A 20,303-nucleotide genomic window follows, 5' to 3' on the forward strand; every position below is an offset into this window, starting at 1 on the left:
CGATTTCCGACACATCGTGTGCGGCCCGGGTCGCACCACTACTTACCGGTAGTTGATTTCGGAAACGATGTCCGGATCCCGGGCCCTAATGATGAGCGGTGGCTCGAACGTTGTCGCACCCTCGTCGACCGACGCCCGGTACAGGGGGCTTTCACAGACCGGCGGCGAATCGTTCGCATCGAGCAGGCTGATCCGCACCGATACGACCGACGTTTGTCCCCGTCCCTCGTCGTCGGTCGCCCGGTACGAAAGGTAGTACACCGACTGTGTTTCGAAGTCGAGGCAGGGTGCCTTGCCGGGGCCGTCCGATTGCCGCGGGTGCTGTATATCGTTCGTGAGCAGCGGCTCGATGCGAACCGTAGTCGGTAGGGCCAGCTCCTCCACCAGCTGCTGCTGCGGCTGCTGCTCCAGTGTGGTCGTTTCGAAGCTATCGTAGAGTGTTGATATTGTCGGCGGTGCTATTACGTTCACGTCGTGGTACTCGTTCGATTCGCCACTGTTGACAATGCGATACGTCATGTACTCGATGCCCCGGGCCGATGCGTTCTGGTGCAGCTCGTGCTGCAGATCGGACCGGGTCGGTATTTGGCGCCGCCGTCGCCGAACGAGCTGGCCGGCTACCGGTTGCATCTCGCCGGCGGTACGTTCGACACCGCTGCCGGGACAATCGGCAACCGAGATGGCACCCGTTATCGCGTCCACGCTGAACAGCTCCGAGCCCGTACCGGACAGCGAGTACCGTATGCCCTGGTCCCCGTACAGGCCCGAGTCGAGATCTTTCGCCGTGATCGTCGTTATCAGCTGCCCCGGATGGGCCGTCTCCGATACGGTGGTCGAGTACGAGTCCTGCTCGAACGTGGGCCTGTTGTCGTTCGCATCCGTGATTGCCACGGTCAGCGTGGCCGTCGACGATAGCTTGGGGTTGGTTTTCGTTTCCTCCGCTATCAGCAGCACGATAAACTTGCGCTGGTTTGGATTTTCGTAGTCGAGCGTACCGTTGGCGACGCGGATGCTGATCTGCGACGAGCCGGTCACCAGCTTCGGCTCCACGTCGAACACGTTCGAGACGTCGTTCAGGCGCAGCGCAAACTCTGCATTCTCCCCCACGTCCGGATCGCGCACACTAATCTCGAGCGGGAGTGGCGTGCCCGGGGCCGTGTTTTCCGACAGCGACACAAAGTACTCGGTTTTGTTGAACATCGGCGGGGAGTCGTTTACGTCGCGAATCGTGATGGATGCTTGCGTGCTGGCGACGGTCAGATTGTCGTTGCCCGGCACACCGTCGACCACTTCGCGCGCCTTCACCGTCAGTATGATCAGCCCTGTATCGTCAGGCAGCGCTTCCTTGTCGAGGGGCTTCGCTGTCCGCAGCTCGCCCGTGTGTTTGTCCAGCAGGAAGTAGTCCATCGGGTTCGTCACGAGCTCGTACACAATCTTGCGCGGCTGGCCCCGATCACCGTCCCGCGCCTGTATCACCATCACGAGCGTGCCGATCGGGCTGTCCTCGTTGATGACGGCCGCCAGCGAGCCCTGAAACACGGGCGGCGCGTTCTGCACGTCCCGGACGTGTATCTCCAGCCCGGCCGAGGCATTGTACAGCCCGTCGCTGGCGTCCAGCAGTACCTGGTAGATCATGCGCTCGTTGTAGTCGAGCGGTTGCTTCAGCACGACCGCCGCCGTCAGCCGGTCCTGCTGGCTGTCCGTCACCTCGATCGCAAACTTTTCGCACGCGTCCGGGTTCTGGGGCTGCGGAATGCACGACACGTCCAGGTTCTCGCCAACGGTGTCCCGGTCCGTCACCAGGATGCCGTCGAAAATGGTCGTTCCTGGTAGGGCGTTCTCCAGCACCTCCGTCTCGTACGGTACCTGCGAGGGGATGGGGAAAGCGGCAAAAGCAAAAACAAAGGACCGGAATGAAAACTCCGCTGGGATTACAATCTTTTCCATTAAAATTACAATTCAATTCGCTCAACGCTACCTCCCGTTCCATCCCTTTTTATAATTGCTGACCCTCATTACCCATTCCTACTCGGGCATGCAAACCAACCGATCTCCCTGCGGAATAACCGCACACCAGCTGGACACACTGTCAGCTGTAGGGAAAAATTCCAACCAACCAGAAAACCGGAAGGTCCAATCGAACGACCCGAGCTCCCCGAAATACCCGTACGGGGTGGGTAAAATGTTTGCATACCGAAGTTTAAATTAGTTCGAAATGCCGAAACGGGTTACTGCCCGTGCCTTCCGTGGACGGACGGACAGTCTGCCACAGCTCCATTTCCGGTGCGGCAGAGCGGCACACAAGGGCCGAGGTCGAAAGTAGAGATTAATCATCCCGGACTATAATGGTCCCGTACCCCGGGCTGTGCCTGTGTTTCGTTCGATGGCCGAAGCTTTTCGGGTGCACTGTGTGCGAGAAAACAAGCATGCTCCACACTTTCGTTCCAGAGGACGCAAAACGCCAGAGCACATACCCAGACACACGTACACAAATAGTTCCAAACAAGGTGACAAGGTGCTGTGGCAACCGGGAAGAGGGAAAAAAACTGTGTCCACCATGGAACCGGGCGAGTTTATTGAAATTGTTTAAAATGGGAAACTTTTCCTATTTATTATTGCACAACACGAAACTAATTTCACTTCAATGAGTTCACCGTCACAGTTGGTGTCGTTCCTGCTTTCATCAACCGACACAGATTTCTTTGCGCCGGTGGACAGTTCTCGTGTTGGTGCTGCTTTTTTCTTCCCCCGCATGTATACACCAGGGAGGAATGGGCAGGGGGGGAGGGGACCTTTTCGCATCGCACCGATTGCAAGCTTCTCGTGGTTTTCGTCACGATCGAACGAGTTGCCGGGAAAAACTGTTTTTTATCAACATTCCCGCGCTGGTTCGCAACTAACGCGAAAGTTGCGATGATAAAATGGGAAAATGGCAAAGTGATAGATGGATAGCAGCTAGCAACAAGAGTGTCGAACAAATAAACAAAACAAAACAAAAAAAAAACAGGATTCCTCTTCACAACACGAGCAGCGGCAGCGAACGAAAAGTTTTACTGATTTACTGAAGATCCGATGAACCAGTCAGGTGAAAGGCAAATGACACTGCCCCCCCTGAAAGGTTACTGCTGCGACGGCATGTGCCACTGACACTGACCCAGCCATAGTGCGCCATCAAAAGATAAAGATATTTTTAGACATCGCGAAACGTAAAATAATCGACGTGTTTTCAAATATTGTAGATGTGTTGAAAATTTAAAGACAAACTACCATGTTGAAAGCATTCAAAGCTCTCAGAGCAAGTACATTTTCAAAAAAGTTTGGAACTAAAGAACAATTTGTACTTTTAAATTCATGCGAAACTCCTTTATAAATAACGTAATTATTTTCCTATTAAAAAGCTAGAAATTATACGATATTAACTTGTAATGATACATTACTTCATCGAAATTCTCCGTCAATATATAAACAGTTGTTCTTTTTCCACTCTTTATAGTTACATTAATATATCATCATCATGTATAGATATATAGAGTCAACTGGTTCTATAGCGCCTTCATAACTATATGGACAGGCGTTTTTCGCGGTTTGCGGAAAATCCAGAGGAGATAGATAAATAGACAGACAGGGAATTTATGAATTTTGAAGAATACTATTTTACTTAATTGTATATATTTTTTTAATTTTCAAACCCATTATTACACGATTTATTACAAAAAATCGAATTTAGGGTCGTACCATAACTATAAAGACGCTTCAAAAAATAAGTGTTATGTACAAACAAATGCATTCAAAAATCGCCCAAAAACATAAATAACATATTTTAGGAAAGTTGCATAGAATTACATTTTTTAGTGATTTTTAAAAAGTGTTTTTAATTTTTTTTATGAATTTTACATAAAACCTAATTAAAAACCTTTGAAAAAGTTACGAAAAATCACCATCTTTAGGGAATCACGCACCAACGAACCCACAGGCACAGCAAAGGAAACAAAAATTAAGACCGAAAACGAACGCAACGACAACAGCGAGTTAAATACAGTGACTTACATTCTGAAACTCCGGCGGGTTATCATTCTCGTCCAGCACGATGATGGTGATCGGAACGTTAACTATGTTGTCATTCTCGGACTCGATGCCGGTTGCGCTGACACGGTCCCGAATCGAAACGGAGAAGGACAGCGTATCCTGAGCCTGAAACAAACGAGAACAAAGAAAACTGAATCAACTAACTAAATAACGGAGTAAATGAGAGGGGCAAAGAATGCTGCCCATAATGTAACAGCACCATTATCTTGGTGCACCGAGACAACCAAACCGCCGTGGCATTTCGTTCGAAGTCTTTGGGTCAGTCCCTTTGGCCTTTGGTCAAACACTGCCGAGACAAAGCACTATTGAACCTTGCCTTTGGTTGGTCGTACCAGCCCACCACTGCAGTTTGGCTTACTGATGGCGAAAACACCAACCCACGATCGTGCTATCGATCTACTTTTTCTACCGAATGAGTATGTGTGTGTGTTGCTGCTTATGATACGGATATTGTTTTTACTTCCGTTTGATGTGATGTGTTTGTCGATTGAGTATTTATTTATGTTCGGTCTCGGACGAATTTTGGCGTCTGGCTTTAGCGTGTGCTGTGTTTTCTCTCGTTCCTTCATGGCCGCCGGCGACACCCACGTGCCGGTGCGGCAGTAAACGTACCCGTGCACAGCAACCAGGTAGAAAATCAATTGCAATCGAACCCAAAAAACAAAAAACAAGTGAAAAGAGTACACCACTAGAAATGGAAATCAGGAAAGCTTTTCGCACCACAGTATAAAAAATCTAGAAACAAAAAATATGAACAGTGTGCTCACACACAAAAACCCCAAAACACACAGAAAAGTGCAGACAGAATAAATAATTCTATTTATGCAGAATGTTTATTTTGGTGGATGATTTTTTTTTTCTTTATCTTCTTCCACCGAACTTTGCCGTATTGTGCTCGCAATGTGGCCACTCGTCACGAACGCGGCTTTATTCATAATATGTTCACCGGTGCAATTGTGTTTGATTTTTGCCTTTGCCAACATTTATAACATCCACTCCAATCAGCGCAGGTATGGTCCGGTGCTGCATCGCAAACAAACGATAATAAAAAAACAGATCCGCTTGTATCATTATTGTGCACGACAAAGCGCTCACGACATTCGGCGCAGCGCGTGATCAAAAGGCAGCTCTCTAGATACTGACTTTGCCTCGCTGTGTCTGTGGATGTGTTTGAATTTTAGTACAAAATTCGATAACCGTATCCCACACAGCAGGCCACGCCAAAGCGGACAAAATAATCATATCGATTGCACGCCACAGCTCAGATCAGAAGAAAAACAAGCGAAAGGCGGAAATTTCATCTATAAAGTGGAATGGATACTAACGTTGCGCCTACTGCAACGCACCCCCCTCCATGGGAATAGTGCATCTGAACAAAGTGTAATTGCATTTTTGAGCAGCACATCAAGCAAGGAAGCTATCGGGAAACATAGATCGAGAGGGAAATTCCCCACCTTCAGCTCACATTTCTCTTTGACTTCCGTTTCTGTACGCACATGGCACAGCATCGCACTAGCAATCGGGTGCATTTTTGTCGCACCCTTATTAAGTTTTTGTGTGCGTGTGTGTTTACTTTCACGCGCCGAGAACGCTTTTACCGATACTGACTTGCAAATCATGAAAGGTAGTAGATGTCCCTATTCATTGTAGTCAACAACAACAACAAAAAACGTAAACATGACACAGAATGGCGCGCAATGCTGCATCGCCCCCCACTGTCTGCTGTGCATCGATGGCAATGGTGTATGCATCATCATCATCATCATCATCAAACACGAGATAGAAACTAGAAAACTTTCACGTTCACCAGCATCACCAAGCCGGGTAATCAAAAACAGCACACAAAAACCCATTCATAAAATTCTTTCCCCATCAGTCTCTGTTCGGTTTCGGTGTTTCGGGTAGTTTTTATTGTTGCTTTCATTTTTTTCTCACCCACTACACGACGGTGCGCACTAATATCAACGGCAAAAGATGCAGCAAAACCCGTCCATGACTCATGCGAAACCAGTCGCAAAACACATCGCAGAACGATACGAAGCAGGCGGTTGGCACCGATGCGAAGTTAAATAAATTTATCCATCCAATATTGAATTTTCACTCAGCGTGCTTTTTCGCTCGCCGAGTGCCGGCGTTGACCTCAGGGCAAACATTAGCCTGTGAAAGTGGCGGCCGTAAACTGGCGCCCTCAAGAATACAGGGGCACTGTCGTCTCACATTTATCGTTTGCCAAATGCCCTCCACCAACTTAAAAAAAAACACACACACACACTGAAAACTTATCCCATCGTTGTGCTTTGGCACGGCACATCGACATCGAAATTGGACATTTTTATACCGCTTTTTATCTGGATAAAGGATGCGTGGTAAAGGTGTGTGTGTGTGTGGTTGTGTGTTTGTGTTGGATGGCAATTTTTGCAAGCCATAACTTAATTACCTGTGTCCAATCACTCGATTATGGCACGATGGTTGGCGAAATTCCTACAGCTAGACTGACGGACCAGTGTACAACAGCAAACATGGTTCGTACCCCAGCCACTCCAAAACCGAAAGCGTTCAGCCATTTAATCAATTTTATAAACTTACATCACAAGAAGCATCGAGCGAAGTTCAACATTTCGCTGCACTAAATCGGTTGACGGAGTGGAATCTGCTGTTGCTGAAGCGAAGGACACCGAAGGGCAAAAGGTACGGCGGTACTATCGGGCTGGAGTGGGAAATTCTTTTCGTCAGAAGAACCGTACCGAAGTGAAAACATGTGAAGATATTTTTCAGTGTCGGTGCTCCGGATGTGCGCACACCGGCAGTTCCTACTGATACTAGAAACACACACGAGTGGTACAAGAACATTTGTCTGTGTGTCGAGGCAAACGGGGTAAGCGCCAAATGCTGCTCACACTTCGGCCGAGTCGGGATGCTGAGTTGTCGATATTAATTTTATTTTCCAATTTATTGATCCTTTCTTCGCTCGAAAGCCCGGTTCGGTTGAAAGCCCGGTTCGGAATCGAATTCGTTCGTGCCATTGAACTGTTTGTCGTGCCTGAGTACAAGCAGTGTGTGCGTGTGAGTGTTTGTGTGTGTGTGTGTGTGGGAAGACATGGATGCTGCTTTTGCTTTTTTGATCCAGTTCCAGTTGTTCTTCCCTCCCATGTATTCGCTTTAGCATCATCCACTCGCCAAAATTGACCCTCAGAAGAGATTACGAGTGGTGTGTGTGTGTGTGTGTGTGTGTGTGTGTGTGTGTGTGGTGTGTGTGTGTGTGTGTGTGTGTGTGTGTGTGTGTGTGTGAATGATCTGGTAGTAGTGCTTGTTGGTGGAAATAAAATCCTCCCCTTTTCCAAGAGAAATGTTCTAACATCTACTGAAGCGATCGATAACGATGGGAATGGAGACGCCCCGATACCAACAGTCCTTGCGGGCTCACCGATACAATTCTACGTACGCGTGTGGCAAGGATTGGAACAACATTCCCACGGCTCACGGTCCAAACAAGCATTATCACGTAAATCTAGCGCTGAACCAAACTTTGGAGCAGGCTTCTGGGAAGTATCGCCCACTGGTTAGCCTTTTCCTTGCTGGATCAGAAGCTACCGAATGTAGGTTGTGCCCTATCTAGTCGTGTTCTCATCGAATTATGCCGAAAAGGGAAACTAATTCATCAGAAGTAAGAGAAGCAAACATAAAAAAACTATCAAGGTGGAAAGGATGTTTTCAAGTGATTTTATAAACATCCAGGAAGTTTGTTATTTACAAGGGGCAACTTGCAAATTCAAATAAATTGCTCATTAAACAAATCATGAACGTGAGGAAAAAGTATCATATTGAAAATTTCAGTGTGACTGTTCAGTTATTTCTTTAGTAGCTAAACCCACCAAACAAAGTACCTCTAGCGCTTTCTATTTCTAGTGTAGATTGTTATATCATTTGAAAAACTTTTCCTAAAGCTTCCTATTACCAACTCTATTAAGCTGTTTAATCTCGATTATACTATGCGCGATTACCAACTCCTTATAAAATGGAGAAATAATACATTATCCAGAATAAAACACCCAACACACCTTTTAATTCCATCCTATGATTAATGGTGCATTGCCCGATTGCTTGGTGCTTTAAATTTCGTTACTTTAGCTTTCACAGATACATAGTTTATCTTTTCCCGGGCATGTGCAACAGAAATCCAGCGCAAATGCTATGCCGATTACTGGAATCCCATAAAGCAAAGCGCAATCTGTCTCCGCCCACCCGCCCTACTCAACCACCGCCCGGGTTGCGCAACCAACGACGTTTGCCTCGCTGTCGGTGTCCTAACGCGCAGTTAGTGACGTGATGGGTTTTTCCCCAAATATTCCTCGAGAAGAAATTCCAGGGGTTTTCCCCAGGTGGACAGGAATGCGTTGCTGCTCTGCTGCGTCAAAACATTCCAAATAGATACCAAACCCCTCATCCAGCACTGCTCAGCTCATTTCCTCAGCTCTTCCTAGGCGATGTAGTTTAGTCTGCGATTCCTGTTCCATTGTTCCTCCTGACCTGTTTTAGATGGATCCGCTTTGGATTCGCTATTCCCATGCCGTTTGCTTCTCGGAAGCTTCCCTCCCACGAAGGGCCGATTCCGTGGAAGAACGTGTTTGTGCATTTTTTGGTTCGTTTGTATTGTTTGCTCCCTAGCCTGACTCGCACGCGGAATGCACTACAGGAAAGATTAGCGCCAAGAGCCGGGGGGGGCTCGAACATCCTGAGCGAAGCACAACCGAGTGTCCTTTGAGGCTTTCCCAACAAAGTAACACGTTCAAGAGAGGAACGATGCGAAACGATTTTCCACCAGAACCATTGTTCAGCATTTTGAAGGGTGTTCAGTTGGCCATTGTTTCGCCTGGTTGTGTGATACGGTTGCCATGCTCCTGTACGGCAAAACGTACGGCAAAAGAGCACACATAAATGCTTCAAAAGAGAAACATTGTTCTTAGAACGGGCACAAAAACGGTTCACTCCATTAGATAATCTTATACAAAAAAAGAACACATTGCTGAGTGCATGGTGACTGGTTGAGACAGCAACCGTGTGTGTGCGTGTGTGAGAGAGAGAAAGAGAAAACGAAAAAGGTAGCAATTATTTAGAGCTGTTCCTGGTCCCTTGTAGCATGATTGAATGATGCTGAAGTCTGTACGAAGCTCCGGTTCTCACACGAGGAGAAGGTGCGTAGGGAAGGCATACTTTACCGCAGCCAATCGAAGGGTGGAATTCCGCTTAGCGGATTGAAGGATTAACTCCATCCCGAAATGGTTTCTCCACGGCGAACTCTCGTTATCTTTCTTGTTATGACCTGGTAACTCAATAGCGTAATACCCATCGCATCAGCGATTAGGATAAGAATAATGGATGAGGTTATGGGTGATGCACAGTTCTCTGTGAAAGATAGGCTTTTAGTATTTACATGTGGTATTTAATGGGTTGTCTTTTAGATTGGGTTCGAAGGTTTTCGAGCATTCTTATATGTAACGATTAAAAAAATTATTTAAAAAACATGTAATAAGATATATTTTATGAAATTGTGCGATCAATAAAACATATTGAAGCAAAAAAAAATCACCATTACGCGCTTCAACGTCTTGATTGCGTTTTGATTCTCATTAAACTTCAAATATTCAGTTCCAACTTCACACATGCAATTTCTCGTTCTCTTTCTCTCTCTCCCTTTAGCTCCCAAATGGAACGCAGACTTAAGCGCACAAATCTATGGTCAAGAAAACACTTTACCATCCGATTCGAGCGGCTTACCACGGAAACCTCAAACCTCAAACTCTTTGTAAAACTTTCCGCAATACCCTCTGCACACCCATCGTCCCGTTTCGGGATAGATGTCCCACTTCAATGGATTCCTAATTTGCACCCGTTTTCTATAGTCGCTCGGTATTGAACGACACATCATCCGGTCCCGTGGTGGCATACGTATGGTACTTGCTGTCGTTTGCCCCAGCCATCACCACACACGGTCGCTTCTTCACTCCGTCGTCAGCTGCGTATCCTCTCATGGAGCCCCATCCGCAACAGAGACGAGCAGAAAATTAGCATATAGATCAAGCGTCAAACGAAGCTGGTGGTAAATGCACTTCCGATTCTCATTTTCTTCTTGTGCCGGATTTCCACGCGGTTACGAGCCGTTTGGGTTGTATGCCGGAATGAACGTGCACAAGGTTCAATGGGACCGTGGTGGTAAGAAATCGAACGAATTCAAAGCATCTGGGGAAGTGCAGCTCCAGAAGAAGGGAGAAGTGCTGCATCATGTGCTGAAATACTTTTTGTTTCCTTCCGGTTCAATCAAAAGCGTAAGCATGCTCTTCCATTGCGATCATTTCGATAGGCCATGCGTGGGACGTTTTGTGGTGTAATACTTCAAATTGAAATAGGGGTTTGTTTTTTTGGAGCCTTTAACAAAATGCATTTCGAATGTTCATTTCGTTTAGGGACTTTTAGAAGTATTTATGAGTAGGGTAAATGTACCAGTATTGGGCAGGTTAGTGCAGCAGTTTCACAAAAACTGTTCGTACTCTTACAATTTTTATTATTTTTTATGAAAGTGACGTTATTTTGAACGATAAACTATCGTATTATGTTGTGCTATTTTTTATTTGCCGTTTCAAATGCATTTTCTAGCGATCTTCATGAAAATGCAAATACTGTTTTTGTTCCTATTTTCGGCAGTTTGGTCCTATTTTCGGCAGGCTGTGCTCCTATTTTCGGCAACGCGAATACGGGTCGGTAAATATTTTAATTAATGCCAATAGGTAGACAAACATGCTTAAAACAATTTTACACTCTCACTTTCCTAAGATTAGTGTTGAAAAGTACTTAAATTATTAATTTTATGCAGTCCATTTTGATCATTTTGCTTGCAATTTTTACAGTCACTTTGGCGTGAGTTTCAAACAAAGTAGGTATTAGAGAAATGAGACTGCCTGACGGCTGTTGAGTACGGCCCCGACTGACTCACAAAATTATTATTTTTCTCTCAAGTTATTGGAATAGTTATAGTGAAATTGGTGATATTTGATACAAGAAATGTGGTTTTATATGTCGACATACGCATTGTAGTGTTCTGATCAAGTTATACATGAATATTCAGCAAAATCAAAAGTGTGTTATTGTTTCAAGTTTTGGCAGGCGCCCACAGCAGTTATCTGTCAAAAATCAACATTTACCGTGTACGTATTTTCAGCGGTATTTAAAGTGAATAGTTACTTGTTTTTCGTGATTTTAAAATTCCTAGCGGGCTAGAATAACTGCTGCAGTCATAGAATCTTTTATAAAAAAAAACCGCACTTGCATCGTTTTAGTGCTCTGGTCCTTTTAATAATGAAACCTACCCAACTATTCGCTGACAGCAAATCTGCCGAAACATGTTGAACTCTGCACATTTTGTTTGATATTTTGAAAAATATGCAAGGAAATGATGTGAAACTTCGTATATGAATAACAAATGAGCATATCTCTATTTAAAAAATATATGTTGATACAATTTTCAACGCACTTTTGCGTAATTACACGGTTTTTGTTACCCGGCCGAAAACAGGTACACTGCCGAATACTGGTACAGTTACCCTAATCCCTTTTCAATCGGTTGAACATTATCTAATTTTGTAACATTTTTCCAACACAATCTGAAATTAAATAGTAAACAACAATAGTACTAACGCAAATCTACCTGATAACATTTTGTGCACAACATGCCAATGACGAAGCCAACACCATTATAAAATGCAAATATCGACATTCAAAGACATTAAAATATCTTAAGCCTACTTCACTGGACCAGAGATCATATTTCTCACAGCCCTCGTTATCTCATTTGACCCAAGAAGCTACCTTTTCCTCCAAACCTTCGTCTGTGTTTGTGTGGATGTTTGTACACCTGCTACCACTTAGTGTGTCGTCTTATTGTGCATCCATTTCAATGCGTGCCTTTTGCACAAAGGTTCAGCTTACATTCCACTCTGAACAAACGCATACCTTAGCCGTGCTCAAAATTGTTCCAATTTACTATGAATATTTCATACGCAATTGTTTGTACTTCGCTCTAACGTTGGAACAGTCCAGTAATATGCATATTCCTTTAATTTCCATGTTGCCTACCAAAGCGGGCACGGACAAAATGCCTTCAGCGTTTAATGAAGATGCCGACGCCGGTCTGTGTCAGTCTGTGCTGTGTTTGTTTTGTGCAATGCTGCAGCTACTGGAGCGTACCGCGTGTGACAGCACCCGGCTGTGCACCATGGCAACCAAGCATCACCGACACCAGTCGTGCCCTACCTAAACGTCCGAGACACCAGTAAACAAGACGTTCGACACACCGGTGGCCGTTGGGTGTTCGGCTGGATGGGATTTCCCAGAACTGCACAGCGCAAAGGGAGCTGTGCACAATGTGACCCCGGTCAGCGATTAGCAAACATTCCTGGAAAGTGTTCATTACCGAGCCAGGCGAGGCGGCGTAACTGAACGGCAACGGTGAGTACAGGGGGGTTAGTTACAGCACGTGTACTGACATTTTACATCAAATGCCGCTTTACTTACGGCAAGATGAAAAGCAAATGTTTTCCGAGAAGATCTACTTTGAATCTAATTGAGAATTATGCATGACTTTCATTGTTGCGCGGTGGTGTGTTGATATGCTTGACGGCTAACCTGCACCGCGAGTGCCATCAGGCAGCCATCGACCCCTCGGGCAAAGAAAAGGAAAGGACAATTATTTCGCCCGACCGTGTGATGGTGGATATAAAGTGCTTTACGATCTTCAAACGAACGAAGCACAAGCGCACAAGGAGAGCGAGAGAAAAAAGTCGCATGCCTCCACACGCCTAAATCCGATTTGATCGCTCAATAGCCGTGCTCGGTCGAGGGTCCCCGTATTTAGCAGGCGAAGCGGCTTACGTACGGCTGAACGCGCGAACGGTGCGCGGTAAACGGAACGCATGCGGTAAAGCTTCCATAAGGATTACATTTTATTGTCAATCTGATAGCTCTTATCGCCTGCCATTCCTGCCAACCGGCACCAAAGGGAGGGAAAGCCGAAAGCTTACCGATGCGTTTGAGGTCGGGAGAAGGGGTCTGCGGCTCCCGCTCGAAGCGTAATTAATGAACCATTTTGAATTCATAAAATAACCTACGGCCAATTCAATGCCAAACGTCTGGCATTGGCTCGCCCTTTTGTAACGCATTCGCTCTGTGTGTGAGCGTGTTTGGCGGTGCTCTAAAAGCCATCCGAGACCAGTACAGAGGGTGAGATCTTCCTGTGTTGTTCCGTTTGCAAAATGGCACCAGTGTTACCGGGCGCTAAAGAGAGAAAAGCTTCGGAAGGATTCGTTCCACTCAACAGGGCACAATTGAATCGTAAATTACGGTCCCCCCTTCCCACTGCGTTCGGTTGGCTGTGCGGCAAAGTCTTTCATGCTCGGGGCTCGTTTACCGAGGAGCCCCCATTATTTCCAAACCGACGGCCGTCGGAATCCGGCCAGGCATCGTCGTTTGAGATTTTCTCGCACAGTCACATTTCTTACGCCCATTCTTGCCCATGCCGGGCTGTTGCTCTTTGCCAGGTCAGATTCTTCTGCCTCGGATATGCCGCAAGGTTCCCGGGCTAACACACATCAACACCGGATGCGTAAGCCTATATGCCTGTGCCCTAGGTATGTTGACGCAACAATACCGGAAGAACGTAAAACTTCCTAGCTGGAAGAGAGGGAATATTTCCGCTCCTTTCCTGTCCTTCTCTTACCCGTTTGCATCGAATGTGGTTTCGGAAGATATTACTTCGCTTCTCCCTGGGACTGCAGCTCGGGCTGAAACCCTTTCAATTGTTTTTGTGCGCGTGTGTGACCACTCAAGCATGCAGTACATTCGTTTCCATAATATAATTACCATTATTATTGTTATCTCACCGTCCGTCTTATAGGCGAATGAGCTTTTACCGTAGATTTTCGCCGAGAATGTTTTTAGGAACGTAGCTCCGAAACGGGTTCGAAGGAAAAGGAAAAATCCCTTTTGTGAAAATTTAAGCTTATTAACTTTGTTAAGTAGGATGATACAGAGATTTTCGTTCACATTCAATGCTAAATATGTGTTCCACACAAATTTAACATTCGCTTAGTTTTGTCTACCTTTTGTACAACACACCAATCAACGACAATGCACTGTAATGTATGCGGCATTAATCTTCACCATTGTGTGTTGTTTACAGCCCGAACATAATTGATCACTCTTCAATGCTTCATGCATTCTCCAGCTAGTTGTTAGAGAGCAAAATTTAACCACTGCTGCGCTTATCACAGCCGACAGGCAACAATGGAAGCGATTCTCTAGAATTTATCACGTATATGATCCCCGGCAAGCTCAACCACTCATATCGTTACCATGCCACCTAGCGCAGCAATGTGCGTGTGTGGCTGGACATATGTTTGCATCATTTTCACCATCACGGGGAACGGTTGCGGCCCAAGGGTAATAATTCCTACCCAGTCAGTGTGCACTGAGTACGCGCACGGTCTGGGGTGGGTTGGAAATCGTGCAAGATTTATGTCGTTTGCCATTAGCTAACCTACGTCGGTGTCATCTTTGCCGCCGGTATCCTTACGGTGAAGCAGCAGTAGTTTCGAGGAAAGCCAAACCATTCCCGTTCTAGTCTCTTTGCTTCGCTGGCTTTCATACACGTAATGCAATTGCACTTCAAACCACCTGTCCGTCCCTGTCCCTGTGTTAGCCGATCGGTGTATAACTATGATGCGCGGTCCGGCCCGTACTTACCTCGCGATCGAGCTCCTTGATCACCTGCACGTCGCCCGAGATTGGATCGGCGATGAAGTTATCTGAGCCGATCAAACCGAACGAAACGTTACCGCCCTCCGGGTCGTAGCCTTCGAGCTTGTACACCACCGCCCCGACCGGCGTCCGCTCGGAAAGGGCGAGATTGTTCATATCCTGCGTGAAAACCGGTGGCAAGTTGCAGTGACCTAAGCGACGAGAGAGGGAGAGAGAGAGAGGAAGAGAACCAAAGATGAGAAAGTGTGTTATTGATGAAATGGGAGGAATTAACACGTGTTTTATACATCCCATTTTGTTTTTAAACGATTTATAGCCCGATGAAGAAGGTGGGCGAACTTTCTTTCACTGTCATAACTCATTCGTCCAGATAATGCCTGCCAAATGGGTTTGCGTTAATCGGAAAAGCCATTACAGACATTAGAGCGAAAAGACAACCCAGCACAGGCTGGTAGGTGCTGGAAAGAAAGATTTATTAACTGCTCCTTCTAGACAGAGCAAAGCATGGGGGAAGACTCGTTTCTTAAATAAGAGGTGAACAAACAAAAAAGTACTCTATGAATTCGGTAAACTCATCTAACGGACTAGGTACACAAGGGGCCACGCGCGCTTTTTTTTGTCCACATTTTTTATCACTCTCTCCCTGTACAAAGTGCTTTTTCATCATTAGGGCATGCTCATATGTGAGCAAAACAATTTTACTTCATTTTTACGCTGATGTGAAAATAACCGCAACGTTCGCTCGCTTCATCTTCATCGGCTTGTAATGGGAAAATAAATTGAAAAACTAAAACTTTTATGCAGAAAATTGTTACACCAGCGTTACGGCAGCTGAAATGGTTTCTCTCGTCGCTAGAGAGGATAGGGGACAGCCGGGACAGTCCGACGCCCATAATGCGACAAGCAGCAAACGGCGTAAGTGTGTATGTGTGAGTGCTGTACACGTCACCAACAACAGAACTTGCCACGGACCAGCAGCTTGTTCACAGATGCCGAGCGGTGGAATGCAAAGTTGTGTGTTTCAGTTCGCAACGTGTTGAGTTCGCGCGAAAGCGACACCACGGAGGGTAAGAAGAAGAGAGAAAAAATTACACGAAACTAGTGATTCGCTTGCCCCATGTCTCACCACGCCACCAGATCCGGCGAGCGAAATGTTTTTATTATGGCAATTTTCGTCCAGATGCTCCACGCCGTTTGGTGAAGTTTGGCGTGCTCTTCGTTTCAGCATTCGCATTCCAGATAAACCACGAGTGCAGCGTTAAGATGGTGCTCGCTCCACTGCAGATACCGGGACGCTGGCTGGGTCTTAGATCTCGAGAGAAAAACCAACATCATCGGGACCACAGCAAACTACTGAAACGCTTTGGGGACGGTCTGCAGCACACCGCACGGGTCCGTTTGCTCCCACAAGCGGAAAAGGTTGAATGTCTGATTCGTCCCACCCCACTGTTCCTGCAAAGGTTGCAAGAAAAACCATTTCCGTATCAAAGCGTTAGATACCACTGTAAGGAGAAACTTTTGCCCAAGGTCTTCTGCATGGTAAGTTTTTCATCTTATCCAACCGGAAAAGCTATCCTTCGAGAAGCTGGTTGACCATGGGACCGATGATTGGACCGAGTCAAAAGGTAGCCAAGGTCGTACAGTAGGTGGGCGTGAGCGTTCATTAGAATGAAGCCGGTCCGACCGAACCTCCATCGAACTCGGTCGTTAGTGCCAGCAGCCATAATTTTGCATTGCTCGGCACAGACCACAACGTGCTTCTCTGCTTCTCGCTCGTTGGTATGCCGAGCTTCCTGGTCGAAAGGTGTAGAAACATGAACCCTGGTGAATGGATGGTTTGTGCGATCGTTGCAAAAAGCAATGTTGTGCTTCGCTGTCACGATTGATAACATGTCCTGTAAGGCTATTACTTGCTGCTCGCTACTGCTACAAAGTAGCTTCCTTTGGACGTTCGATTTTCCGAGAACTGTTTCATCGATGTGAAGGTAGCTTTTGGGGTAGTTTATGGAATGGGCCCAGGATGTTCCGTTCGTACGCAAACAAGCAGACTACAGTTGAGAACGATGTTGTCTTTCATCCATAAAAAACGCGATTGGATGCGTTGCATACATTCTTGTGATGTACAATAAAATTCACATTGAGTGCGATAAAGCTTTGAAGAAAAAGGCAAGCCCCAACGAACATTTATTAAACATATATAAGGGCTTTGTTCACTTCCCAGATTAATATTATACAAAAACATGCCTTTGAACTGGCAATCAAATACATCAAATACATTTTTGTGATTAGATTTTTCAATGTGTACCCCTAATCCAAAATATTGTACCTAAATGATATTCCACGACATCTTACTCACTAACCTATGCAAAAGGCCAAAATACTGTACTTGCATCAAATAAATAAAAGAGGCTATATAGTAAGAAAACGAATGGGATATTTATTTGTTTAACACTTGCATACACTTCCAAATTTAGTATTTACATGAGAACTTTTTAAACGTTCTCATGTAAATACTAAATGGATAAAATTTTTGAAATTATATTTGCCGTTTCATGACAATATTCGTATGTAGAAATCAACCAAATAATTATATTATCACACTTGTCTTTCAAGGATTTAATTATTTCCTTATAAGTGAGTTAGTAACTAAGCAAGTAAATACACAAAGTATAGTTCTATTTACTTTCCACAAAAACCAAGCACACTCTAGCATTATCCGGTAACAAATCCATTGAATGTGTGAATTTCCTTACATCAGTATAATTGGTAACTCTGATCAATGTGAGAACGTAAGACAGGCATTTTGCAACTACAGCAATTGATTACTCCTTCGAGAGATGGAAATGTTTAACAAATCCAGCCCAACACGCTCTAAAACTTCCAAGTAACAAATAAAAATTCATTGCTGAGACGCAAAAACTATACATATTAGCCAGGACTATGTGAGAATACTACACACAAAAAACAGCACAGCTGAAAGAGAGATTGCTGGACACCCTATTTAACTTTTCATCAGTCCAAAAAAAATAGTCTGATCCAGGAACGTTAAAAGTAACATTTTGATAAAAGAATGAGAAAAGGTCTAAAAATACCCTTCCGTTTCAGGAGTAGGTGTGCTGTTGTAGAACCTTTGTGATCCCTTCTGTTGATTGAAAATTTAACAAGAAATAATGAGCACGCTTCATCATGTCGACATCAGATCGAGCAACAACAACAACAAAAAAAACAACATTTACAATAGGCCTTTTGGGAGAATTGAGTGGAAATGATTTGCTGGAAAGAGATTCTCTGTCATTAGGAGCTTAAATCTCTTACATGCAGCTCAATGATGGAGAAACTTTTATAAACAATTCTATAATTTTCATGTGGACAATTTTACCTTGCCTCTACTCGGTGAGATATGTGTCATTGGAGCTTAACAAAGTATCACGAAACATCCTCTACCATAATATCCATCGGCTGGAAAGCGTTCGTGGTGTTGTAGTTTATTTATTACCTAGCCTCCAGCCTCCATTGCCATCGATTGGTTGTTTGTTTTTCCGGTAAAGAAGAGAAATGTGACCATTATCCATGCCTTCGTATGTTTGTTTACATCCATCCGAACCGTTGCCAGAAACGCATGGATACAACTACCATATTTATTCCTCCCAAGATTCAATACCACCTTCTCCCAGGGATGAAACGTTCAGTACACACACACACATACACGTGCACATATCAGTACGTTTAACCTGACAAAAGCTCTACCTTACCGAAAAGGAAGAACGGAAAACGACCTGAAACACCGCAAGGTCGACGGACGGTACGGCGTGCGGTAGGAGAAGAAATAAAATAAAAATAAATGTGGTTTGAAATCACTAGAATGTAGCGCGACCCTTACGATCCTTCCGCCCAGCTTGTTTTCAGTTATTTCCATATAGATTCCCAACCCTGCCCTTCTCCATCGGATCGTGTGCATAGCGCGACGTGAGACTCACGCTGGAATTCGACCCTTCACTTTCAACGATTGAACGAACGAAAGAAACCCCGAGCCAGTGTTTCCCTGGAGGTTGGTGTCGTTTGCGAACGCCCGCAGCATACACTCAACCAACCAGCTGCAAAAAAGAAACTAGTGTGGGTTCCATTCTTTGGCAAATGGTAAGGAAAACCCAAACGGGAATGCCGGTACACACATACACAAAAAAACGGTACCGTTTTGGTGTGGCGATGTGCACTGATTGTGTGCTCGATAGGAGGCCCACATTACGATAAGACGCCTGGCGGCAAGGTTAGTTCGGTGCCAATTATTATTATCGTATTATTATTACCTTATATGGCTCCGGTGTGGAAATTGGCTAGGGCAAAAGCGCCGAGACGAATGGTGAGGGGAAGGAGAGAGACCAAACAAAAAGTGTGGCCTAAGAAAATCATCTCTATACGGCGCTCCTGTACGAGGTGCTACCCAGGCGAAGCATGAAGCCGCTGCTGCTGCCGACGATGATGATGATGCTGATGATGACGATAATGTCGAAAAGTGAGGCCAAAAACATATGAATGGCACAGGCATCCCGATGTACCGATTGGGGCAAACAGCACCCCTGTACCGTCTAGTCCGAGCCGGGAAGGGAAGGAATTAATTTCAGCCAAATTATGACAGATGGTTATTGCAGTTTTGGCTTCCGTTCGAGCAGTAGCGCCTTCGTAAACACCAACCCAGCGTGGGGTTGAGGCTTCAAGCTCTGTGTGCCTTCCGTTTTGTGTGTGTGTGTGTGTGTGTGTGTGTGTGTGTGTGTGTGTGTGTGTGTGTGTGTGTGTTACTCTCCGTTGTATATTTTCTTCTTCATTCTTTTGTTTCTCCCTCCTCTTTCTTTGACTGCCACGTGGCCGAGGCAATTGGAATTTGATTTACACGACCTCCGCACCCAGCGTCCACGCTTGAAACCATATGCGAAGAGGTGTAACTCTGGAAGCAAGGTTTAGAATTGTGAAAAACTTCGTTGTGGATACGGTACAAAAAAAACGTGCATAAACACACACACATCCGCTGTAAAGTGGCAGCGTGGGATCAAACAAGGGTAAAAACAATGTTCAATTTGTATGTGACACGTGCACACGCCATGCTCAGCCCACTCTTTGCGCGAGCGACATAACGATATTAGCATCGGTTTGCGCGAAACGCACTGGAGCGGTGTGGTAATGTGATAAAAATTGGGTGTAACTTTGGAGTCGTTATAGGCCATAAACGGCAGCTGCTCATGGTTGTGCAGTTTAATGAAAGCGTCGTTTGTGCAGAAAAAAAAAATGCCAGCGCAAACACACCGAGACACACATACAAGCAATATACCACACACGACTGTGCCGTGCCGACAAATCTGTGCCGACAAATCTAACACGTGCTGCACAGGGAATGAATGAGAAAATAGGGCTACGCA

The 20,303-nt window shown here is 45.4% G+C and overlaps 1 protein-coding gene across 12 annotated transcripts in view; it reads right to left on the minus strand.

Annotated features, from left to right (window-relative positions):
* LOC121603531 (cadherin-87A) overlaps positions 1-20,303 on the minus strand; it is a 133,932-nt gene that overhangs the window by 22,725 nt on the left and 90,904 nt on the right. For all 12 annotated transcript variants that reach the window (XM_041932379.1, XM_041932385.1, XM_041932374.1 and 9 more), the window contains 3 exons: positions 14,878-15,083; positions 4,048-4,191; positions 47-1,866 (listed from right to left, as the gene is read on the minus strand). In XM_041932379.1, the coding sequence (XP_041788313.1) occupies positions 47-1,866; positions 4,048-4,191; positions 14,878-15,083 (2,170 nt within the window). The remainder of the gene's footprint in view (positions 1-46; positions 1,867-4,047; positions 4,192-14,877; positions 15,084-20,303) is intronic.

This window comes from Anopheles merus, chromosome 2R, assembly GCF_017562075.2.
Source record: "Anopheles merus strain MAF chromosome 2R, AmerM5.1, whole genome shotgun sequence".
Lineage (NCBI taxonomy): Eukaryota > Metazoa > Arthropoda > Insecta > Diptera > Culicidae > Anopheles > Anopheles merus.